This window comes from Bubalus bubalis, chromosome 6 (genome assembly GCF_019923935.1).
Source record: "Bubalus bubalis isolate 160015118507 breed Murrah chromosome 6, NDDB_SH_1, whole genome shotgun sequence".
Taxonomy (NCBI): Eukaryota; Metazoa; Chordata; class Mammalia; order Artiodactyla; family Bovidae; genus Bubalus; species Bubalus bubalis.
The window spans coordinates 115486833-115508600 of NC_059162.1; the positions used below are offsets into that span (position 1 = coordinate 115486833).

Below are 21768 nucleotides of genomic sequence, written 5' to 3' on the forward strand. Positions count from 1 at the left end.
CTGATGCTGGGTAAGATTGAAGGTGGGAGGAGAAGGGGGTGACTGAAGATGAGATGCTTGGATAGTATCACTGACTCAGTGGGCATGAGTTTGAGCAAACTGCGGGAGATGGCGATGGACAGGAGAGCCTGGTGTGCTGCAGTCCAAGGGGTCGCAAAGAGTCAGACACGACCGAGCGACTGAACAACAACAACCCTTCCAGCATGTGGTTGTGTTCACTCACTTGGAAACTCTTCAAAGCCTGTGATTATTGGGGTTTTACAGAAAGCCCCTCACACGGGCATGATCAAGTATTGACTCCATGTCCAGCTCCTCTCCCCTCTCTTGGGAATGGGGTAGATGGAACTGTGATTTCCAGGCTTCTGATCACTGCTTGGTCTTTCTGGTGGGAATAAGCCCCAACCTGGGAGCCACCCAGAAACCCACCCAGAATTGCTTTATTGTAACAAGAGAGGCTTCCGGTGCACTTATCACTTAGGAATTTACAAGGGTTCCAGGAGCTCCATGCCAGCAAGTGGGGGCAGAGACCAATAGGAACATTTTCTATTATCTCACAGGACCCCAGTACATAACATTGAATACTGGGATCTGACTGGCCTCTAAACCACTGGTAGATGGACGAGTGGCAACTTAAAATTCAATTCATCAGATTCCCTGACTTTCCAACAACCCGCTCTTTGCCACTGGCCTCCTCCCCCACAGATCTTCTGCAGGGAGGTGGGCATTTGAGGCACATGTCCTAGCTCCTCTGAGAGTTCTCATCCCACCTGTGGGCTTGGGTACCACGGATCCGCAGTGAGGAGGGTGGGGAGGTCACTCTCAGACTGGATTTATCCCATTTATGATCCCACAACCCTGAGGGCTACGCGTTTGGTGGACCAATGAACAGTGGACCAAGGGAAGTTCACCACAGGCAGGCACGTTTCCTGGAAAGCAGCCCAGGGCAGCCAGGATGCCTGGACCAACCCTGGCCTCTGGGGCCGGGCCCCTGGTCACAGCTCAGTTCTGCCCTCTGCCTCCCGAGCGTAAGCATCGCTCACCTTTTTACCTCCTTTCTTCTTTCCTGTTCTTGCTGATAGTTCCTTCTCTCTGTTCACAGCTAGTTTCAAGTTTTTTAGTTCCTGTCTCATCAGCTCATCAACCTAGGTCAATATAAAAGATACTATGTTTTAGGTGAACTTGCCTGCTTTGTGTTTTCTTTGCAAAGTTAGAAACAGGTTAAATTCTGGGTAGGTCACGAATAGGACGTTATAAAGAAGTGCTGCAGTGGAAGACTTGACTAGGACTCCAGCATTAAAGCCGCTTTACCTGCACTCTGATCTCTGACTCCAGCTCCTTCCGCTTGTCCTCCTTAATCAGTTCAGGGTCATAGACCTGGGGGAAATTCCACGATTCGTCTTTATTCTTCCACAGGTCTGCACTCCAGAAGGAGAAAGAAAAAGAAAATGAATTTTTTTTTCTACATGAAGACTAACAAAGGCAGTTTTGTGAAATATAACACAAATTCAATTTTCTACCCTATGTCTGTCTTTTTTTTCCACTTTCCAAATGGAAGAACTGTGTCTGTACAACATCTAAAAAATAAAGAAGAAAAGTGCTAATGTGAAAAGCTCCAGTAACGAAGTATGAAACAAATGGTATTCTTCTGTACCATTATAGTTGTGTATGGATGTGAGAGCTGGACCATAGAGAAGGCTGAGCGCCAAAGAACTGATGCTTTTGAACTGTGGTGCTGGAGAAGGCTTTTGAGAGTCCCTTGGACTGCAAGGAGATCAAACCAGTCAATCCTAAAGGAAATCAGTCTTGAATATTCATTGGAAATGCTGAAGCTGAAGCTCCAATCCTTTGGCCACCTGATGTGAAGAGCTGACTCATTGAAAAAGACCCTGAGCAAGATTGAAGGCAGGAGGAGAAGGGGACAACAGAGGATGAGATGGTTGGATGGCATCACCGACTCAATGGACACGAATCTAAGCAAACTCCAGGAGACAGTGACGGACAAGGGAGCCTGGTATGCTGCAGTCCATTGGGTCACAAACAGTGGACATGACTTAGCGATTGAACAGCAACAACAACAATAATTATGGGGTTATGCAATTACAGGTGACTGTTTCTGTAATACGTTTTCCATTAGTTCTATTATTCATATGATTCAATGAAATGGGAGAGATTTTGTTGCTAGTTCAGCTTACCCGTGACTTACCGTGGCCCCTATTAAAAGCCAACACTGAACACACAAATACCCATTACTCATCCCAAATTCAACAGCTGTGTTTTTGTATTACTTTGGGGATGTTTTTGAAATCATATATATTTTACATGTCCCTTTGGCCTTACCCTGGCAGTTAGGAGGATGGTTAAAGGAAATAAGGGTAATTTTGTATCACTTGAATAAATGGAAATAAAGCTGTTTTCTCAGAAGGGGAATTCCAAATGTTCACAGAGGTGCAGACACCTGGACCCTGGCCGTGGGATTGGAGGATCTCCCAGGGGAAAAAGACTCGCCAGTTGGGGAAGGGATCTCTTCCTTGAATTTGTGTTCAGACTGTGATGAAAATCTGCTGGAACCAAACCTGCAACCACCACGTAGCTGGGCCACTTTGCTGGGAGCTGGTCTCTGGGGGGCACTGATGCTGCTCAACTCGGGAGGGCAGTCGAGGACCGCGGGGCGGCCCACATCCGTCTGACAATGGTTACGACTGGGAAGAAAGGGGGACCATGCGGGGTCTGGACGGCAGGTGGTGAGTGACGGGGCGGAAGCTTCGCAAGCACAGCCTCCCCTACAAACACTGACCCTGAGATTGGACAGGAGTGTGTCCCCTGACACAGCTGACCAAGTAGGGAGGGGCTGGCACTTACACTCAACACCCAGAGGACAGTCACGGCCACAGACAGAAATGCATGTGGGTGCACAGGGAGCCAAGCGGTCAACCCTGCAGGCAGAGGGCGGAGCTAAGTGGGCACACGGACGAGAAAGGAGGGTGGAATCTCTGGGTAAATCACAGAGGCCAGGGGTGAGCAGAAGCAGTGAGACCGGAAAGGAGAAGGGATGAGACACGGTGGGAACGGCAGATCCCCGGCAACAGAGCACCAAGGCCATGAGAGGCAGACATACAAGAATGGACAGCCCGGCAGGGAATGGCCTGAAGGCTCCGGCTGGGGGGAACCCCTGTCGGGGGACCCTGCATCCTAACCACTCACCAGCTGCTGGCCCTACGTCGTCCTTTGCTTATTATCAATCTCCACCTGCAAGGGGCGAGGGGCCAGGCGGGACAGTGGCTGTGCTAAGAACACTTAAAAACACTTGTTTTTAGCAAGTGGAAGAGAGGACACAGGACCACGGGGGGTGTCCTCTTACAGGGATCCCAGTCAGGACCACCCAGGACACAAATGGAGGGAGACAGGGAGCCCCGATTTTCCAGAAGTGTGGGTCGGTTGCACAAGTCCTGGGGGGACACCCTGATGCTGCTCCCAGAGGCTGGCAGGGAGGTTTCTGAAAGCCGAAGAGGGTCATCACAAACTGCTGACCTCACACAGGTCTGGTGGGCCGGCTCACTTCCTGGACAGCTGGCTGGGCAGAGGGGTTGGCCTGTCTGGATTTCAGGCCTGGCAAGGGCTCTCAGGCTTAGCAGTCTCCCCCCAGCTAGACCGAGGGCAGTGTGGCCTGCGCAGGGCTCCACCAATCCTTGGCCCATCATAGGAAGATGGGAAGGAGAAATCTACCAGTGATGCAAAGTTTCAGTGGCAGGTTTTTGAAAAAGATGATGTTGAACGTGCCCAGATCCTTTCTAGGGTGACGACTGTGAATGTATAAGAAAAAGATAACACATCACAAAGGTGCTGAAATTTTCGTAAAATTGATGCACCCATGGGTTCTTCCCCTGCAGGGTGGCCAGGTGAGAGGTGGCCCAGTCACCGCTGAGGCTCAGACAATGGGATGAGATGATGGGGCTGGAGGGGCTTGGGGGTGTGCCTCCTGGATGCCCGTCAGAGGTGAGGGTCAAAGGTCAAGGGGAGGGAACCTCCCTGGTGGTCCAGTGGCTAAGACTCTGTGCTCCCAGTGCAGGGGGCCCAGGTTCCATCCCTGGCCAGGCAACTAGGTCTCATGTGCTGCAGTTAAGAGTCTGAATGCCACAATGGAAAGAACCACACGCTGCAAGGAAGATCAAAGACCCTGTGTGTTGCAACTAAGACTCAGCCAAATAAATATATTTTTTTTTAAAGTTCAATCAGGGCTTCCCTCATAGCTCAGTTGGTAAAGAACCTGCCTGCAATGCAGAAGACCCCAGTTCGATTCCTGGGTCAGGAAGATCCGATGGAGAAGGGATAGGCTACCCACTCCAGTATTCTTGGGCTTCCCTTGTGGTTCAGCTGGTAAAAAATCTGCCTGCAGTGAGGGTGACCTGGGTTCGATCCCTGGGTTGGGAAGATCCCCCGGAGAAGGGAAAGGCTACCCACTCCAGTATTCTGGCCTGGAGAATTCCATGGACTTTCTCGTCCATGGGGTGGCAAAGAGTCAGACACGACTGAGCGACTTTCACTTCAAGCAGAATCACCACCCCGATGGGGGAGGTAGCCAGCCTGGGACTGCGGGGTCCCAAGGGGCAGAAGACCCAAACAAGACAGATGGGGACCAGGTGCGGCAGGGATGGGCACACAAGAAATGGCTGGAAAGCTGGCTCTGAAGAGTCATCATTTTGAATAGTCATTCCCATGGAGAGTGTCAGCAAGAGACAGCTATCCTGCTCATGAGTGTCAGGGCAAGAACGCATTGTCTACATGGTCTATACCACTCCTTTGATGTGAAAAAATGTCTTAAGTCATAAATATCTGAGAGTTTCTTCTTTGGCCTGAACCCCGTGGAAGGGGGATTTTGCACAGCTTGTGAGGTGTGAGTACATGAAGAGCAGTTAATTCATGGGCCTGAAGGGAACTGCTCCTTCTCTGTGCATTTTCTGAAATCTACATAAGCTTACACTGAAGGAAACTCTGAAATGTAGGAATAATATGGGTTTAAAATTCTTTTTTATGGGTTTAAAATGGTAAGTTTTCCCCCTTGAAAATATAACTGCGCTAAAATGTTCTATTCGTCAACAATACCGGGATTTTTGTGCTGGCTCAGTGGCGAAGAGTCCACCTGCCAAGTTCAGTTCAGTTGCTCAGTCGTGTCTGACTCTTTGCAATCCCGTGTATGCCAGGCTTCCTTGTCCATTACCAACTCCCAGAGCTTGCTCAAACTCATGTCCATTGAGTCAGTATGCCATTCAACCATCTCAGCCTGCCAAGTAGGAGACATGGGTTTGATCCCTGGGTCTGGAAGATCCCCTGGAGAAGGACATGGCAACCCACGCCAAGTCTTCTTGCCTGGGAAATCCTATGAGCTGAGGATCCTGGCAGGCTGCAGTCCATGGGGTCACAGAGAGTCAGACATGACTTATCGACTAAAAACCAACAACACTCAGCAATAACAACAACTCTCTTCTAACAGATGACGACTGAATCTTGGTTGATAATTAAATCTTTGCAAGCAAAACCCACCTGCTTCATTAAGATCTTTTAGAGCAAAACCCCTTTGTTATTCAAAGGAAGCTGCTTTGCTTTTTCAGGGGATAGATAAGACAGGAAGTAATGCATTTAATAGTGAAAGGAACACACAATATTCAACAGAAAGGAAAGCAAGATACGATTATTTATGTGGAAGCAGGGGCACCTTGTGACATCCGCACTCGGGCTGTGCCTCTGATTTACAGATAAAGCACTTCCGAGCAGCCTTCGTGGGTTTTACTAGAGGTGACGTAAATGGACCTAGTTTTCCACTGAAATGCTGTTTTTCTCATGACACTTTTGCACAGGGCACGTCTCAATCCCTTCAAGAATTTCACGGACATTTATAAATGCAGGAAGCTATCCATGCTCTCAAAGGGAAACAACTGACCGCTCTTTCCTGTAGCAGAGAACGAGTTTTTAATCTGAGAGTGGGAGAAGCCAGGGCCGGGGCAGTTTTCATCTGCTCAGAAGTGGACCGAGGAGGGGGCTTAATATCAGTGATTAAAATGCTAATGCTTCCTTTGAGAAGGAAAGCCTTTGATTTTTATGAAAAGGATTCTCAGATGAAGACACTGAATTTCTGTAAGTTACCGAAGACATGTCAGATAACTCATCAAACACCCCAACAGCCAACGAGGAAAATCATGGTTCCTGTCTCCTGCTCCCGAGCGGCTGGCAGTTTTCTTAGCCTTGATGGAATTACAGGGTAATCACACACAAGGTGTGGGTTGTTTCAAGAGCTTTGCTGTGTGGGTCTGTGGGCTTCCCATAGGAATGTTAGATGGCCCCCAAATTAATTTTTATCAAAATAATGCGGTACCTTAAAGCCAGAGAGTATTAAAAAGATTATAATTAAAAAAAAACAAACAACTCTGCCTTCCAGTTACACCGTCCAAGGGCATTTATTCCTACATTCATTTGTTCATTTAAAATGCATTGGCTAGATTCAGATTTATCCATAAATCTGATTTATTCATAATTTATGAAATTCATGCCCTGTCCCTGGTGGCTCAGACAGGAAAGAATCTGCCTGCAGTGCAGGAGACCTGGGTTCGATCTCTGGGTCAGGAAGACCCCCCTGGAGACAGAAATGGCTACCCACTCCAGTATTCTTGCCTGGTAAATCCCACGGGCAGAGGAGCCTGGTGGGCTGCAGTCTATGGGGTCGAAAAGAGTCGCACATGACTGAGTGACTGACAAAGCTGCCTGGTCCTCACAGACCTGTTGCCCTGCTGTGGGGAGATGGAAACACACCCCTGGAAGTCAGGTGGAGGCGAATACTGCGGCTCTGGGGTGGGCACAGGTGAGGCGGGAGACTGTCATCCCACCTGGTCTCAGGGGAGGCCTGAAGGGACAAGCATTCCAGGCAAAGGGAACAGAAGGCACGACAGCCTGGATGTGTGAGTGTGAGCAGCTTGTGGGAGGAAGAGCACGGGGCCCACGGGAGGAGGATGTGAAGGTCCAGCTTCACGTGGGCTCTCTCGGCTGTTATCTAGAAAGATAACATCTAGATAATACGCTTATATTGCTTTTTCTTCCTAAGTCCCAGCCTTTTCTTCCAAAAAGTTATTTTAAAGTTTTTATTGGAGTGTATTTGTTTTACAATGCTGTGTTAGTTTCTCCTGTACAACAAAGTGAATGAGCCGTGCCTATTCATACATCCCCTCGTTTTTGGATTTCCTTCCCATTCAGGTCACCACACAGCACTGAGCAGAGTTCCCTGCGATATACAGTATGTTTCTATTAGTTATCTATTTTGTACATACAGTACACTCTCATCAGTTATCTATTTCATACATACGGTGCATTCTCATGAATTGTCTATTTTATACACAGTATCAGTTGTGTAGATATGTGGATCCCAATCTGCTTCTTGACTCATCAAGTTTAGACACAAGCTCCTGACTGCCTGTGAAGGTAGAGGAGGCTTTTGCTCTCTCCCACTTTTCTTTCTTCATCCAAGCAGTTACAATCAGAGGTGAAGGGAGCCAGGCTTTCCAAGTCTTGAGTGTGTGCTGACTTAAAAAACAGTCACAACCTCAAAGTTGAGAGTTATGTTTTTACTCAGTGGGAGTTTTTAGGACTTCAAGCCCGGGAGACAGCATCTCCAGTAGCCCTGAGAGAACTGCTCTGAGGAGTGGGGTGGGGTAGAGTCAGGTTACATAGAAGTCTTCCAACAAAGGGCAGGTAGTCTGAACGTTAAAAGCATTTTTGTGAATTAAAGAAAGCCAGATATCTCGAGTTAAGGAACTTAGCACTGTTCTGTGTACAGGAAGATGCAAGAGCCTGGGCTCGCTGAGCTCCTTCCTCCATATGCCTCTCAGCTCTCTGGGGCCGGTGTCCCGCGTTGATCACATCCAGAGTTCCGTGGTGCTCACCGTAGGGAGTGGCTGCAGCCTCATGGCTGCCAGACCAAGCAGGTACTGTTCTCCTTCCTGAGTGCCCTTAGGGCTCAGAAATTCACACCTGGAGGGCTGGAATCGCTGATGGCTATGGCACCCGTGTTCACTGATGTGGCAGGAATACTCTATTTCTCAAGTGTAAGACACTACTGAGATGCACCCAGCACCCGAGACATCCCTCCGCACTGGCAGTCACTCTCGGGACCCCCTGGAGGCTGGGCTCCAACACGGTGAGTGAGTAACAGGAGAATGAAGGACTGACAGGCAGGAAGCCCCAAGGACAGCCAGCAGAGCACGAGAACTGGGGGTTCTTTAGAAGAAAATGAGCTTACAGTTCAAAGGCCAGGAAAGTATCTTGAAGTCTGGTGATACATACGCAGAATACGAGACAAGAGAGGGTGTGTGCAGACCAGTACATAATGTCCTGTGACAGAGGGCAGCTGCGTGCGGGGCCTAGCCCTGAGTTCCAGGGGCACCCCAGCCGGGCCTGTGACTCTGCAGGGTGGACTACTGCGATTCCTAGCCAGGTCCCTTGGAAGTGGCTGTGGCCAGACTAACAAGGCACCCAACTGGTGCCGCGGTCCCTGCCCGCCCACCACCTCAGCCCTGGTTGTGTGTGGAGAGCCTGCTGGTGGCATGTGCCGCCTTTGAGCCTCCGGGCCAGCACTGCGCCTGCACACCGGAGCCAAGCAATGCTTGCTGAGTGAATGTGTGAGTGAGCAATGCTTGCTGAGTGAGTGTGTGAGTGAGCGGATGTCCGACAGAAGTAGTAGAGTTGCCCTGTGAGCCTGCAACCCTACTCCTGGGTATATACCTGGATTAAACTATAGTGGGAAAAGATACGTGCATCCCGATGTGCACAGCAGCATTATTTACAGTAGATAAGACATGGAAACAGCCTAAATGTCCACTGACTGATGGATGGATAAAGATAAAGAGATGTCCCATATATACAATGGAATACTTCTCAGCCACAAGAAGAATGAAATAATGCCATTTTCAGCTACATGGATGGACCTAGATATTATCATATGAGGTGAAGTAAGAAAGAGAAAGACAAACACCATATGATACCACTTACGTGTGGAATCTAAAGTATGACACAAATGAACTCATCTTCAAAGAGAAACAGACGCACAGACATAAGGAACAGACGTATGGTTGCCATGGGGGTGGTGCGGGTGGGGGAGGGTTGGACTGGGAGTTGGGGATTAGCAGATCAAAGTATTATATACAGGATGGATAAACAACAAGGTCCTGCAGTATACAGCACAGGGAATACAGTCAACATTCTGCAATCAACCATAATGGAAAAGAAAAGGAAAGTTGATATTCTCAACATGAATGATGGCAGGTCTCCGACTGTACCTGCTGACCAGGCTGAGTGATGTTTATGTCTTTCTGGTTGTTGTAAAGAGAAGTGAGATGGGCATGAAAACACACCTTCCATGTCGTGGGCACCTGATCAATGTTAATTTACCCTCCGACCTCCTCTGTCCCCCATTAAAGCAGCTGCCGAGTCATTCCGAGGTCATCCTTTCCCGGTGCTTCTGCCTCAGCTCAGTGTCTCCAGCCGAGTGGGACCCTGGCCACTAGTGTTGAGTGAGAGAACTGCAGGAGGGACATGGACTTTCTTATTTTACGGAACCAGACAGCCCATCAAACCTGCCACGACTCTGATAGAGTTGCTAAGGGTAAGGCTCAACTAGGGGTAGAAACCATCCATCAGTTAAAAATACATATTAAGTAAATAACAGTCCCACTGCGGTCTGGCTAAGGCCAAATAAAGAAGGAGCCACATGCGTGACTCAAGTGTGGAAATATTCTACTTCACACCCTTATGGCATTTCTCAGGAGTTTCCAAATAGCACTAATGACCAGGGTCACCCTGGCAGGTCATTCTGTTTTGGGATTTATCCTGAGGGTGGAGTGGAACCAAAGGAATTGGACAACCATTCCAGTAAATTATAATGAGAACATCTCAAAGGCCAGTTCATACACTTGCCGAAAGAGCCAGATTACATTCTAAACATGGGACAAAAGAATTAGGTGTCAGCATGCAGGCACGTGTCTTAGACTAATACAATTACAACATTTTACTGTACATACGGCACTGATTTTCTTAATTTAAACAACCCAGGGAAAATCCTTCTTCCCTTTCATTCCAAGCAAGAGAATGTTCAGCTGACGTCTCAAGGGTTTAAAACAGAACAGACGTTGAGACATACTCTCATCTTGCTCTTTTACCACCTATATGCTTTGAAGCCACTCAAAGCAATTTTAAAAGAGAGACGGACAGACAGACTTGGTAGTGGACTGCATGTTTGCAGCCTCTCGAGTTTGAGCAAACTCCGGGAGACAGTGACGGACAGGGCAGTTAGATGTGCTGCAGTCCACGGGGAGGCAAAGAGTCAGACACGACTGAGCAAGCAAACAGCAAAAGCCTCTCATGACTGGGCACCAATGTCTGCCCAACAAGGGCACCCCAGTCAGCACACCTGTCCTGGTAAACTGACCTTTGTAGACGCTATTTCCTTCCTCCATCGTATGAAGGAAAACGCTTGGTGACATTTTCCACATCTCATCTTCTTCCTGCTAGAGCAGAATAACACACCCGTTAACGACAGGCAATTTACCTGCTGCGATCAGACACTGAGCGGGGCGCACACTCGTGGTTACGCTGACTGTGGAGAAGCACACGTTTGCTCCTGGTTTGTGGGCTGAAGGTCTAGCCCCTCATCCGCCCGCCTGGGAGGTTTCCCTGCTGACAGTCTGAGCGGGGGGTATTGTGTCCACTGACCAGGGCAGGGATGGTTTGAGACTTAGCTCCACCGGCGGGCTCACAGGGCCTTCCTGACCCAGGCACCTCCCTAGAGTCCCCCTGGCCCTGAGCTAGGGCCTGTCCTCTGAGGTCTGGCTCCTTCCCTGCTCTGAGAGCTGTTGCCCATCTGAGTCTTGCCACCTCCCTTTGCCATGTTCCCATGACCCAGCTTCAGGGCTGTTCCCCACCTGCGTTCTGCTCCACTACCTGTCAGCTCAGGCTTTGTAGGAGCCCAGGACTGCTCCTTTCTTTGCTGGCCTGTCCCCTCCCCAGGCCAGGGAGCCAGTCCTGAGCCCCAGCCTGAGCTGGAGACTCGGCCTCCCTCCTAGAGGCTGGTACTGTTGGCTTCCCTGCCCTGGGCTTCTGCTGCAGAGAGAGCTCAGCCACCCAGAGCAGCCAGATCAGAGCTGCAGGGACCCCGAGCTCTGCAGGCGGAGGCCCTGCCCTGATCCCCAGCATAAATACCCTCTGCCCTACACCGCCAGGGCTGCTGTCAACCGTGAACAGCCAGATCTTGCAAAGCCCCATCTGATGTTTCTGGGCAATCATGTTTACACTGTATGAAGAGTCAAGTGCCTGATGACCTGGTTCTTGTCCCCCCGGAAAGGACAAAGGAAGGATGCTTGTCTACGTGATGTCCATGGGGAGTCTTCCAAAGCACCTAAAGCTCTCTGTGTGGCTTAGGGGAGGAGTGGCAAGAAAGGGACAAACATCTCTGGTGGGTCAGGGTAGAGGATGTGTCCTTCTTTCTGAGATCCCGAGGCCACACGCCCTGGTGGTTGGGCAGTGCCTGCCCTCATACCAGATCCCTCCCCACTCTCCTGCCCCGACTTCACATGGCTGTCGGGAGGATACAGGGAAGGAGAGCTCCCAGGAGTGATGAGAGCACCCAGGAGGCAGTCGGGCTTCTGGGAGGACCCTCACTTCTTGGGAGGGGTCACCGAAGACCTGCTTGAACCACAGCTCACAAAATGTGCCACCAGCCTTGCAGAGCCTGGGAGAGAACCTGGACCCAGAAATGTGGGGGGCTCCAAGCCTATGGAGCAACTGACACACCCTTCAGGACCCACAGGAGGTCACAGCTCTCACTGGGGCAGGAGACCCACCATGCCCACCCAGGACACCTGATCTTCTGAGAAGAATCAGCCAGAGAAACAAGAAATGAGTGTTTGATGAAGGTGTGTCCTTGGAGGAAAGAAATGATTCACGGACAGAGGGGCACCTAAAATAACTGACTAAAGAGCCTCTTGATGAAAGTGAAAGAAGGGAGTGAAAAAGCTGGCTTAAAGCTCAACATTCAGAAAACTAAGATCATGGCATCTGGTCTCATCACTTCATGGCAAATAGATGGGGAAACAGTGGAAACAGTGTCAGACTTTATTTTTCTGGGCTCCAAAATCACTGCAGATGGTGACTGCAGCCATGAAATTAAAAGACGCTTACTCCTTGGAAGGAAAGTTATGACCAGCCTAGATAGCATATTAAAAATCAGAGACATTACTTTGTCAACAAAGGTCCATCTAGTCAAGGCTATGGTTTTTCCAGTAGTCATGTATAGATATGAATGTTGGACTATAAAGAAAGCTGAGCACCGAAGAATTGATGCTTTTGAACTGTGGTGTTGGAGAAGACTCTTGAGAGTCCCTTGGACTGCAAGGAGATCCAACCAGTCCATCCTAAAGGAGATCAGTCCTGGGTGTTCATTGGAAGGACCGATGCTGAAGCTGAAACTCCAATACTTTGGCCACCTGATGCGAAGAGCTGACTCCTTGGGAAAGACCCTGATGCTGGGAAAGATTGGGGGCAGGAGGAGAAAGGGACGACAGAGGATAAGATGATTGGATGGCATCACCGACTCAGTGGACATGGGTTTGGGTGGACTCCGGGAGTTGGTGATGGACAGGGAGGCCTGGTGTGCTGCGGTTCACAGGGTCGCAGAGTCGGACACGACTTAGCGACTGAACTGAACTGAACTGAGTCTTCTCAGAGATGTTCCGTCCTCTCTCTCCAGGTATCAATAAGCATTCATGAATCTTTAGTATTTTTAGAGTCAATGTTTTACTGACCCGTGTGTTGTTGTGTTGTTGCCCTTTTGGTTTGGGAGACTCAGATCGGTCTGTATTTGGGGAGGATGGGACAGAGGAGAAGGGAAGGGAGACGAGGACAGGGAGGGGGACGAGGAGGGGCGGTAGGGGAAGAGGAGGAGGGTGGGGGAGGAGGGGGGGAGGAGGAGGAGGGGGAGGAGGGGAAGGAGTGCTACTCCAGGGATGGGAGCACAGCAGCAGAAGCACTTTTCACAGAGGGACCAGTCAGTCCATGGCGGTCTGAGCTGGGAGGCTGGGCTACCTTTCGGTAATTGGAAATCAGTAGGGCAGCGTGTACTGGAACAGGGGCAGCAGACAGACAGGAGGCTGGGAGACAGAGCAAGGACGGACCTTGCAAGGCCCACGAGCCATGATCTTCAGAGAGCATGACCTTGGTCTGTGAGTAGGGTGGCCACGGGGGGTCCCAGCAGAAGTCCGACGTTTCTGCATCTGCTTGAAGGGTCATGACTCTGGCTGGAGGGCGGGATGAGGCTGGAGGGGGTGAGGGTTGCCCCCCTTCTCTCCGACCACGATTCACTTTCCCATCTTCTTCTGCGGGAAATCCCCCTTAGGCCCCAGGCCAATGTCCCATCCCCTGTGAAGCCGCCCTGGATTCTCCCAGGTGGACAAGACCCTCTGTGGCTCAGTGGGATTTGCTTGTCCTTCCCGGCGCCCGTTTCGCCGTGTAGATGACCGGCTATTTGTGCACTTGACTTTCCTGCTCTCTTGGGCTGCGGGGCCCCCGTGCAAGGGGATCCCATCTTGCTGATGCTCATACCCTATAAAGAACCAGCACCAGGCCTGTTTCCTAAATAGGTGTTTCACACATGTAAACAAAAATGAGATTTATAGTTCTATTTGTACAGCTTTATTTCTATAATAAATATCAAGTTCTCAAGGGAAGCGAAACACCGCAGGACCGGTTTTGGGAAAACATCTGATCCCGATTGCACAGAATGACCGCGGTGCCAGCAGCTCCCATGACGTTTCACAGAGATGACGTAACTGGGCAACACAGCAGGCGCCTCTTAACCAGAGCGAAGGCACAATGGAACGTTTCTGCCTTCCTTTTTAGAGATGGCTCTTTCTTTGGTCAATAGTTTACCAGATGGATCTTTGCCTCTGGCTGATGTTTTTAACACTTCCCATTTTGACAATTATTGGGAGAGAGAAAAGCCACGAGGAGGCTTTACCACTTCAACTCCAAAGTCATTGCTTTTTTCCCCTGAATCTTTCACTGTGAAGGGGTCACACAAGTCCACTTGCATCGTCAGGGTGCCCACCTTGACCAATGTCCCTCTCTGATGGAAACTTCTCGGCCACAACTCCCAGCTCAGCCAAGTGACCAGGGAGTGTTCTCATCAGAGAGACCTACCTCTCAGGGAGCAGCCTGACCCTGAGGCTGCTTATCCTCCCGGCACCTGCCTCTCCGTGTAGATGACCAGCTATTTGTGTGCCTGACTTTCCTGCTCTCTCAGGCTGCGGGGCCCCCGTGGAGGGGGATCCCATCTTGCTGATGCTCGCACCCTATAAAGAACCAGCACGAGGCTGGTTCTGGCCAGCCATGCCGACTCCCTCTGCACTGGGGCAGGGACACACAGCTGGACTGGCCAGCTGGCAGCAAGGTGGGAACATGGGTCCCAGCCATCACACAGCCTTCTGTGGAGAAGGGGTGGTCCCCATGGACCTGGGTCCTGCAGCTCCCAGCTCCAGCCCATGCCTGCCAGGAGTCTCTGTCATGTGTCCACCGTGTGCCCGGCTCGGTCTTATCAGTGGACCTAAGTGGGCTGGTGTTGCCACCCACAGACCCAGAGTCACAAGAGAAACAGGATCTGAGATATGCCCAGTCTTTCCACTCATTCAGAAATCTTATAAACATCACGGAGGATCTGCTCTGTGCAAACGCCCGCGAGGGACGTCCGGAGAGTAGGGGCCTGGCTTACCTTGGCTTATCCTGCAAGCTGATGGCAGAACCACGTTGTATGTTTTGCAAAAATGGTTATTTATTGTGCCAAGAACACGATGGCAACAATGCGATAACATTTTTAAAAATCAAAGAAAATCATCAGCTTCCTCACCATCACTTTTATCCAATGAACCCTTCGTTTTTCTTTTTCCTTTTCTGTACGTATAGGCGATATCTGTCTGTTACAGCATAATCATAGTGATATAAAAGTCTTGCCAGATGAGTAGGTGAAACAAAGCATTTACTTTTAATTTCTATTCCTTTATTTGGTGCCACTGAACTGTACTTTGTGTTTGCTTTTTTTGGCTTGTTTACCAACTTTATGACCTTATCTTGTTCACCTGTAAACAATTCCCGAGCACCTACTGTGTGGGGAAATTTCTAGGTGCTGGGATGACGAGGACCCTTCAGGCTCCACCCCTGGGGCCTGCCTCTGAGTTCTCCTGTGCTGGGATTCTCAGATTAGTTGTTGTTCAGTCACTCAGTTGTGTTTGACTCTTTGCCACCCCATGAACTACAGCACACCAGGCTTCCTTGTCCTTCACTATCTCCTGGAGTTTGCTCAAGTTCATGTCCATTGAGTTGGTGATGCCATTCAATAGTTCCTCTGTTGTCCCCTTCTTCTCTTGCTCTCAATCTTTTCCAGCATCAGGGTCTTTTCCAATGAGTTGGCTCTTTGCATCAGGTGGCTGAAGTATTGCAGCTTCAGCATCAGTCCTTCCAATGAATATTCAGGGCTGATTTCCTTTAGGATTGACTTATCTCCTTGCTGTCAAGGGACTTTCAAGAATCTACTCCAGCACCACAAATTAGAAAGCATTGATTCTTTGGTGCTCAGCCTTCTTTATGGTCCAACTCTCACATCCATTGGGCTTCCCTGGTGACTCAGATGGTAAAGAATGTACCTACAGTGCAGGAGACCTGGGTTAAATCCCTGGGCAGGGAAGATCCCCTGTGGTAGCGAATGGCAACCCACTGCAGTATTCTTGCCTAGAGAATTCCATGGACACAGGAGCCTGGCGGGCTACAGTCCATGGGGTCACAAGAGTTGGACACGACTGAGTGACTGACACAAACACACATCTGTACATGACTATTGGAAAAATCATAGCTTTGACTATACACACCTTTGTTGGCAAAGTGATGTCTCTGCTTTTTAATACGTTGTCTAGGTTTGCCACAGCTTTTCTTCCAAGGAGTAAGAGTCTTTTAATCTCAGATCAGTGGAAAGGGGTTAAATTCAAGTGGGGCCACATCTGTTAGGCTTTTTAGATGGGGGTAGGCATCTAGGCATTTATCTGTTAACATGTAAGCCCATACGTCAGCCTGATCACTTGTGGCTTTCAGATTATCTGATGGGTCCCTCAGGATCTGTGTCCTGGGGATAGGAGAGAGGTCACTCTGATGGGGAAGAGGCTGATGACTTCTCACTGAACTCAGAGTGAAATTGTAATCCACATTTAGATGCAAAAGGGAAAAATCAGCCCAGAAGTGGCCTGGGGGCACTGTAGACAGACAACAGCTTTTCAAGCTAATTGAATTGCATAGAGACAGGCCCAAGCATTTTCCCAGAAGAATTAACACTAAGCCAAGTCTGTTTATGGCTGCAGGAAACAAGAGACAAGACTCTTCAGTATTTGTGCGATTGTGTGTTAGGAACAGGACAAAACCATTGAAGACAGTTCCAGGGACTTCCCTGGTGGTTGTGGTTAAGACTCCATGCTTCCAATGCAAGGGGTGTGGGTTCCATCCCTGGTGGGGGAACTAAGATCCCACATGCTGTGCAGCACGGCCAAGAAAAAAAAAAAAAAAATATATATATATATATATATATAAAGGAAAATAGTTCCAAATGGTTGAACATACGGAACACTGAAAAATAACAAAGAGAAAACAAGAGCTGTAAGGATGAACTGCAGAGTGCTTTTTTCCCGTGTTTTCTCTTCCAAAGCCAACATGAGGTCCAGAGAGAGGCAAATGAAATCACACTGATATTGAAAGCATATTTGCAAAGATTGCTATTGGTCTGCAGAAAATGCCCTTGAGGCACCAGCATTCTCCCCTATCAAGGTCCCCCTTTAAGGGGATCTCCTTATCTGCAAGCCTGAATACCTCTGTTCAGGCAACTAACCTGTGTGTTAGTTGCTCAGCTGTGTCCGACTCGTTGCACCCCACACCCCATGGACCGTAGCCAACCAGGCTCCTCTGTCCATGCGATCTGGGCAAGAATACTGGAGTGGGTTGCCATTTTCTTCTCTAAGAGATCTTCCCCACCCAGGGATCAAACCCGGGTCTTCTGCATTGCAGGAAGATTTTTTTTTTTTTAATATATACCATCTGAGCCACTAGGGAAGCCAGTTTAAAACCAAAGATCCCAAATAAAGACCAGTTTGTTTTCTTACTGTTAAATTTTGAGAATTCTTTATGTATTATAGATACAAATTCTTTGCCAGATAAATAATATGAAAATAATTTTCTCCTGGTCTGTGGCCTATCTTTTCAGCCTCTTTACAAGGTCTTTATAGAACATAAAACTGCTATTAATATTTTGATGAGATCAAATTTATCTCTTCTATAAGTCATGCTTTTGGTGTTAGGTCTCAGAACTCTTTAGCCCCAGATGCTGAAGATCTTTTCCCCAAGGTTTTTATTTACAGGTTTTATTGTTTCATGTTAAAGTCCATGATACATCTTGAGTTAGTTTTTGTATCAGGTATGACGTTTAGGTAGATTTCCACTTTCTTGCCTATGGATGAAAGACTGATTTTTGGAAGCCCACCAGTCCCTAAAGAAGAAAACGCCTGGATCCATCTAATTCCTTCTGTCCTTTGGCATCTTCGTGTTGAGGATCCCCAGGTGGATCCAGGAAAGGAATAGAGAACTTCCATTAATTTCAACGTGAATACGCTTGCAAAGTTTCTTGGTGAGCTGATCAAATGAATATAAGATTGGAAGTCCGAGTTATTTTAATTTGAGGTGCTCTTGTCGACAGTTACAGAGACCCACCACAGCGCCCCTAACTCTTTTTTCGTGCTATGAAGCCCAAAATAAATCAGAAATCCAAGCAGGGACACTGAAACCTACAAGTTCACGCCCCAAAACTTCTTCCAGTCATCTCCACGTTCAACCATCTCAAAGACCCCACAGGGACATTCACTCATCCTCAGATTCCTGGTTGATGGAGTGCCTACGGGAGCTCTCCCCCGCTGCTCTGGGGTCAAGAGAGGCCCTGGGGGAGGGTCACGGTCCTGCAGGTAGAGGTGGCCCCAGGAAGGCGGTGCTGTCATGAAGGGGTGGGAGGGGGTCTCTGAGCCGGGCGGGTGGGCTGCTGTACTGCTGACCGTGAAAGCCCAGCTCTTTCCACCACCAGCAGCGCCTACCCTGTCCATCACGTTCTCAGGAAAAATAAAAAATCCACAAGGTCAACAAACCCACTTGTTTCTCTCTCAACTTCGTGAATGACGTTTGATTTTAAATGCATTGTGTCCCGTGAGGCTGGATGCAAACTTCAGACTCAGACCATCCCCTCCAGCCCACACCTGTCCTTGGGTGGGAGCAGGCCGTATAGTAACCCTGCTCCCACCCTGGGTCTAACTGACTTTGCTGCCTCAGTCAATCCCTTCTCCACTCCCAGACCATCCCATGACAGGGCCACAAAGCATGGATCTTAGACCACAACTTGCTGAACTCAGATCTACTCAAGTCACTACTACCCTGGATATGACCATCTATCCATCTTCTCTCCGCAGAAGGCTCTGCCTGGCCTCCCATCACCTGTGCTCTGAAGTTGTCCTCTGGTTCTGTGGCTTGGATATTGCCTAGAAAACCACCCCCGGACAGCCTCCAGATCTGCGCACTCTCCAGACCCCTCCCAACAGCTACACTTGGGATAGTTATGCTCCTTTGCACATGCATCCCCAGTCCAGCTCCCCCTCTGTCAGTCCGGCTCCCCTCTGTCAGTCCATCCACCCCCCCTCTAGTCCAGCTCCCCCTCTGTCAGTCAGGCTCCCCTCTCTGCCTTGCTTAGTTCCCTTTCTAACCAGAGCTGCTTTTCTCCCTCCCTCCCTTTCGGGGGATGTTCTGAATAAACCACCCTCACAGCCTCCCTCTCAGTGTTTCCAGGGAACTCCACCAAAAGGACAAGTTACTACCCTATTGATCTGCCTGTACCCCCCAAATTCTAACTCATTCTAAAAAAAAAAAACAAAAACAAAAAGGAAGCTCACTGATACAGTTAATTTTTAAAATCCTCCCCTACTTGGCAAGATAATTTTGAAGCAGTGCCTAACAGGGAACAGGAACAATTGGAAGAATTTCAATTTTATTCTAAGCATCTCTTCTAAATATGCATGGGTGAGTTTGACACTTGCAAATTAAAATTCGCTGTTAGTGAAGCTTGTTCCATAAAAATCTGAAATTATCAGCTACACAATCTGGTCTTTGTTGAGTGACAGCATTTTATTAACTAGCTATTAAAGAGTCACTTAATGATGAATGGCTTTCTACAAAAAAAAAGCAAAGTTTGAGTACATCAGCATTTATGATGTAGTTGCATATGATGGGGATAATCCTTCAGAATTACTTAGACATGAATTTATATGAAAATTACAGGTCTACAAAGTGATAATGTGATTACTAAAATAGGAAATATTAATCTCTAAGAAGCCTTGGCACGTTTAAATGATGTTGGTATGTTTCTTACAGATCAGATTATCTTTTCCCGTGACTTAAAAAATCCTATCCTGAAATCATTCCTATGTGGAAATCAGCATTTTGACCTGTAGAAAAAGATATCTATTATTGTTCATCCTGGTTAGAGGGTAAAAGGCAGGAGACAGAGGCAACTAGCTTTGCTGAACTCACACGGGTGTGAACTCACCCCTAACCACAGGGGCAGAGCTGTTTGATTATTCTTTTGAATATTGTTCTAACACTTGGTCATCTATCAATCACCAGTCCCACATATGTAGTCAGAAAACTTGGCAAAGATCTCAGATAAAAATATCTGAATATTTCAGCTAAACTCTATAAAGGGAAAACAGACCCTTTCCAAAGTATCACACCGGTAACAAGGTTTAAAGCTTTGTAAGTCTATGAGATAAGGTGATAGCTGGTCCCGTGGGTGGGGCTCCCTGGAAAGAAAACTGAAGACGAGCGGGTGGTTTATTGGGAATGTCCCCCAAGAGGGAGGGAGGGAGAGCAGCAGCCCCAGCCAGAGGGGGAGCTGAACTGGGAGAGGGGGAGCTGAACTAGACTGCCATGGTGAGAAATCAGTAGTTGATCCCACAGGGCACCCAGGAGCTGGGAGAACCCTTCAGAGTTGTCCTGGGCAGTGAGGGGCTGGGTCTCTGCACCCTAACATATCCATTTTTTTTTTAAAGATGATTCTATTTCTTCGTTTAATTAGTTAATTTTTGGCAGCACCTCACAGCCTGTGGGATCTTGGTTCCCTAACCAGGGATCAGACCTGTGCCCCCTTGCAGTGGAAACACAGATTCTTAAACCACAAGACTGCCAGGGACCCCCCTAAGGTGACTAGCCTTGAAGGCAGCTGGCCAGTGCGGGGTGGGTAACCTCACTTCGAGCACCTGCCTTAGACCCTGAACACTTGCTGGGGAGGGACCGAGTGTGAGTGGGCAGCACCCCATCCTGTAGCTGGGAATGGAGCCCCTTGGTCCTGAGGGGGCGTTGCAGGGGCCGCATGCATGCAACATCCACTTCAGTGGAGAGGGGGGAGACCAAGGAGAGGAGGGAGCTAACAACAGAGTACCAGGGTTAGAGAGGGACAGGGCAGTGGGGGCAGCTGCGAGATTCCCGTTCACTGCGTGCAGGAGCCGAGCCCCCGCCTGCTGTGTCGGCCACAATCAAGCCCAGGAATTTTATTTATTTATTGGCTTAGTTGGGTCTTCGCTGCTGGGCTTTCTCTAGTTGTGGCGAGCAGGGGCTGCTCTTTGCTGCGCAGGGCAGGCTTCTCATTGTGGTGGCTTCTCCTGTTGCAGAGGTCGGTCTCTCGATGGGAGGGCTCAGTGGTTGTGGAGCACGGGTTTAACTGCCCCGCAGCACGTGGGATCCTCCGGTACCCCGGATCAAAGCCATGTCCCCTGTATTGGTAGGTGGATTCCCAACCACTGGGCCACCAGGGAAGCCCCACTCAGAGAAATTCTAAACAAGATGCTAGCTCTTATCACCATCGCAATACCTTGCGTTTTCGTGGACTTCGGGGATTCCCATTTGATACTCTCCATCACCCCCTCTCCCTTGCTTACAACTTTGGCCTCCTGGGTCCAGTCACTCCTTCATGACACAGCCGGTCCTGTTTCTTTCTCTGGAGTTCCCAGGCACCATCCACCACACCCAGTGAGTTGCCTCCCCCGCAGAGAAATTCCAGAGTCTGACGGTCAGGGGGAACCCGTCTCTGGGAAGATGAGGAGCGTGGCCTTGGCTACCTGAGCTAGAGGTGGCTCTCTGCCTCTGAACAGAGTCACGGAGGGACATAACCTTTCAGGATCCACTGTGGTTTAGGTCGGGCTTTTGGTCAGCTGTGACGTAGTATCTGGGCAAAAGGCTGTAGCTCACACATTCAGGTTTTCGGATGGTGCTACCTTCCAGCTGCAATTCTATTTCCCAAAGAAGGAGTCTATGTTGGAGAGAACCACCACCCTGGCAGGGGCCTCTCCACGTATGTGGGGGTAAAGACCCCTCCAGTCATGCCCAGGATGTAGCACCTGCCTGCCCGCCCACCACCCAGCAACCCCACCACACAGGGCAGGCCCGGCCCGCAGTGACTCTGAACTCTGCTTTCCTTTGGGTATTAAGAAACAAGTCCTGTTAAAAACAGGTCTGAGATGTCAACGTGAAGTGATAAATTGGAAGGAGTACGCTTTGGTGGAAGTAGACAGGATTGTTTTGACTTTGTAGTGGTCGTTTGGTTTGCCAAGAAATTTTCCT

General features: G+C 49.2%; 1 protein-coding gene across 1 annotated transcript in view; it reads right to left on the bottom strand.

Moving 5' to 3' along the window:
* The window catches only part of IQCA1 (IQ motif containing with AAA domain 1), a 184264-nt gene that overhangs the window by 70264 nt on the left and 92232 nt on the right, over positions 1–21768 (bottom strand). Inside the window, exons 9-11 of the mRNA XM_044945334.1 lie at positions 10466–10541; positions 1309–1415; positions 1041–1142 (exon numbers count right to left, since the gene is read on the bottom strand). Coding sequence (XP_044801269.1) covers positions 1041–1142; positions 1309–1415; positions 10466–10541 — 285 coding nt within the window. The remainder of the gene's footprint in view (positions 1–1040; positions 1143–1308; positions 1416–10465; positions 10542–21768) is intronic.